The following is a 2,663-nucleotide window of genomic DNA, read 5'->3' on the forward strand; positions in this document are numbered from 1 at the left end:
CCCCCCCCCCCCCTCCCCCCCATACAGTACTTCATCAAAAACAACATCTCCTACGACCCTGAGTACGTGTTCTATGATATCCGGGTGAGTATTCTGGAGGATTTTTTTTTTTTTTTAGTTTTAGGGAGTGATGAATTTTTTTACTTTTTATTTTTCTAATAATGATTATTCCATCAAAGTGGTTTTTAGGTATCAGCATATGTGAGTTTTTTTGGTTGCGAGTGCTCATGTTTTTTTGGGGGGGTTCTTTTTAGTTTCCCCCCTTGCCCAATCCTATCTAAATTATGCCTTCTGATTAGTGTAACGTTGTACGTGGTGTGTTAGCCATAGTCCACACAAAACCATAGGCGACACAAGGTTCTCAGATATGATAAGGTTGGTTCTGCCTGTAGATGGTAGACTGTACAATCCTGTTTTGTCTAGTGACAGTTCTCTTTCTCCAAGGAGATTGTAGGAAATTCTACTCGTAAAGAGCTGGTTTAGGATTGTTCTCAAAATCTTTTGAGGAACATCACAATGTTGTTATATTATACTACCAGCTGTGATACTTGTGAGAATTGTTTCACTGTTACGAAAGCTGGAAGGAGATAGTTAGTTGCTTTTCATTATCTCATTTAGTTGCTTTTCATTATCTCATTTAGTTGCTTTTCATTATCTCATTTTGTTTCTTCATCTTCTTGACATAAACATATGTGACCTCACCGATGCTATAAGATATTTTTAAAAAGAAAGAAAGTAAAAAAAGCACAAAATCGGAAGATGTGCCCAGATTATTTATCCTTTTTTGTTGACGTTTCTGTTCCCAGAATGCCGTGCAGGCGATTCACAGCTCGGGCATTCTCCACCAGGCCATCGTGAGAGGTTTGGGTAAGAGTTATCCCCCTTGATACACCAGGCCATCGCGAGGGGTTTGGGTAAGAGTTATCCTCCTTGATACACCAGGCCATCGTAAGAGGTTTGGGTAAGAGTTATTCCCCTTGATACACCCGGGCATCGTGCAAATTTGGGTAAGAGTTATCCTCCTTGATACACCAGGTCATCGTGAGAGGTTTGGGTAAGAGTTATCCTCCTTGATACACCAGGCCATCGTGAGAGGTTTGGGTAAGAGTTATCCTCCTTGATACACTGTCCTTGTTCACACTGGTTCTAGCCTCTAGCACACCTCACAAATATGGCAAGAACATTTACTTTTACTTTTTCATCCTGTTGCCGTTAAGCATCGAGGGGAGATGCAGTTTTCCATGGTAGGCCAGCTCCGCAGCTCTTTCAGTTGTGATGTTATTTATGTCTTCTCAGGGTTTCCTTGACTCCCTCGATCCACCTTTTGTGTGGCCTTCTTCTTCTTTTATAGTTTGAGTACTTGGTGTTGTAGGCTGTACTTGAGAAATACTCCTATAAAATCGGTGGCAATTTGTTTTTGCCTGCCGAAGAACCTGGTCGGGTTTGCATACAGTCTGATTTTTTCCCCTGAATTCAGTTTCCGTCAGACATAACGTGTAACGTGTAGGCCTAATGTCATGTGTGTTGTGTATGTTTCAGACCGCTACCTGTGTAACGTGTAATGTCATGTGTGTGTTGTGTGTGTTTCAGACCGCTACCTGTGCAGAGACAAGTGCCACGAGGTGAAACTTCTGCTGGAGAAACTGGCCGGGGAGGGGAAAAAACTCTTCCTCATCACCAACAGTGGATTCCCCTTCATGTGAGATTCTCTGCAGTTTTTCTTTTTAAAAAAAATACTATTTTTTGTTTAATGTAGGTGTTTTTCCACCCCCCTCGACAGTTTCCATCATTTAGGAGACTGGCGTCCAAACCTGGCGGTCAGAGCCAATATAACTCTAACTCTGTGTTTCTGTGTCTGTCTTCCATTATTGGTGGTGAGATAACTCTCACTGTGGGTGGTTGGTGGGTGCTCTGGTGTGGTTTGCTCCTTCTTTCCTATACTATCAAACAACTATCGTCCTTATCTCTCCTCCTTCTTTTTTGTGTATGTTACTCTCTTGTAACACCTCTAATCTTCGTCACTTCTATGACCGTATTGTGTTACAAGTGCCGTAAAACTCTTACGAAAACTATTTTAAAAATCTATGACATTGTTATTGAGAGAACTCTTGACTCTATGTTTCTGAGTTTGTCTTCCACCGTTGTCTTTGAGGTACCTCTGTCCTATGTGTATGTGTTTGTGTTGCAGCGACGTGGGCATGACTTATGTTATTGTTATTGAAACTCCTCTGTTCTATGTGTGTGTTTTGTCTTATCGAACTCTCACTCTATATTTCTATGTGTGTGTGTGTGTGTTTGTCTTCCACGATTGTCATTGAGATACATCTATTCTATGTATCTGTGTGTGTCTTCTAACTTTCACTGTATGTGTCTGTGTGTGTCTTATCTAACTCTCACTGTATGTGTCTGTGTGTGTCATCTAACTCTCACTGTATGTGTCTGTGTGTCTTATCTAACTCTCACTGTATGTGTGTATGTTTGTGTGCCTGTGTTTCACTGTATGTTTGTGTGTCTGTGTTTCACTGTATGTTTGTGTGTTTGTTTCACTGTATGTTTGTGTGTTTGTTGCACTGTATGTTTGTGTGTTTGTTTCACTGTATGTTTGTGTGTTTGTTGCACTGTATGTTTGTGTGTTTGTTTCACTGTATGTTTGTGTGTTTGTT

General features: G+C 40.9%; 1 protein-coding gene across 1 annotated transcript in view; it reads left to right on the top strand.

The window, feature by feature from the left end:
* LOC101849493 (5'-nucleotidase domain-containing protein 3) overlaps window positions 1–2,663 on the top strand; it is a gene marked incomplete in the record, with an annotated part of 22,382 nt that overhangs the window by 8,651 nt on the left and 11,068 nt on the right. The window contains 4 exon segments of the mRNA XM_013087741.2: window positions 28–84; window positions 807–867; window positions 1,591–1,699; window positions 2,189–2,201. Of these exon segments, the coding sequence (XP_012943195.1) occupies window positions 28–84; window positions 807–867; window positions 1,591–1,699; window positions 2,189–2,201 (240 nt within the window).

The sequence above is a fragment of the Aplysia californica genome, unplaced genomic scaffold, assembly GCF_000002075.1.
Source record: "Aplysia californica isolate F4 #8 unplaced genomic scaffold, AplCal3.0 scaffold00633, whole genome shotgun sequence".
Classification (NCBI taxonomy): Eukaryota; Metazoa; Mollusca; class Gastropoda; order Aplysiida; family Aplysiidae; genus Aplysia; species Aplysia californica.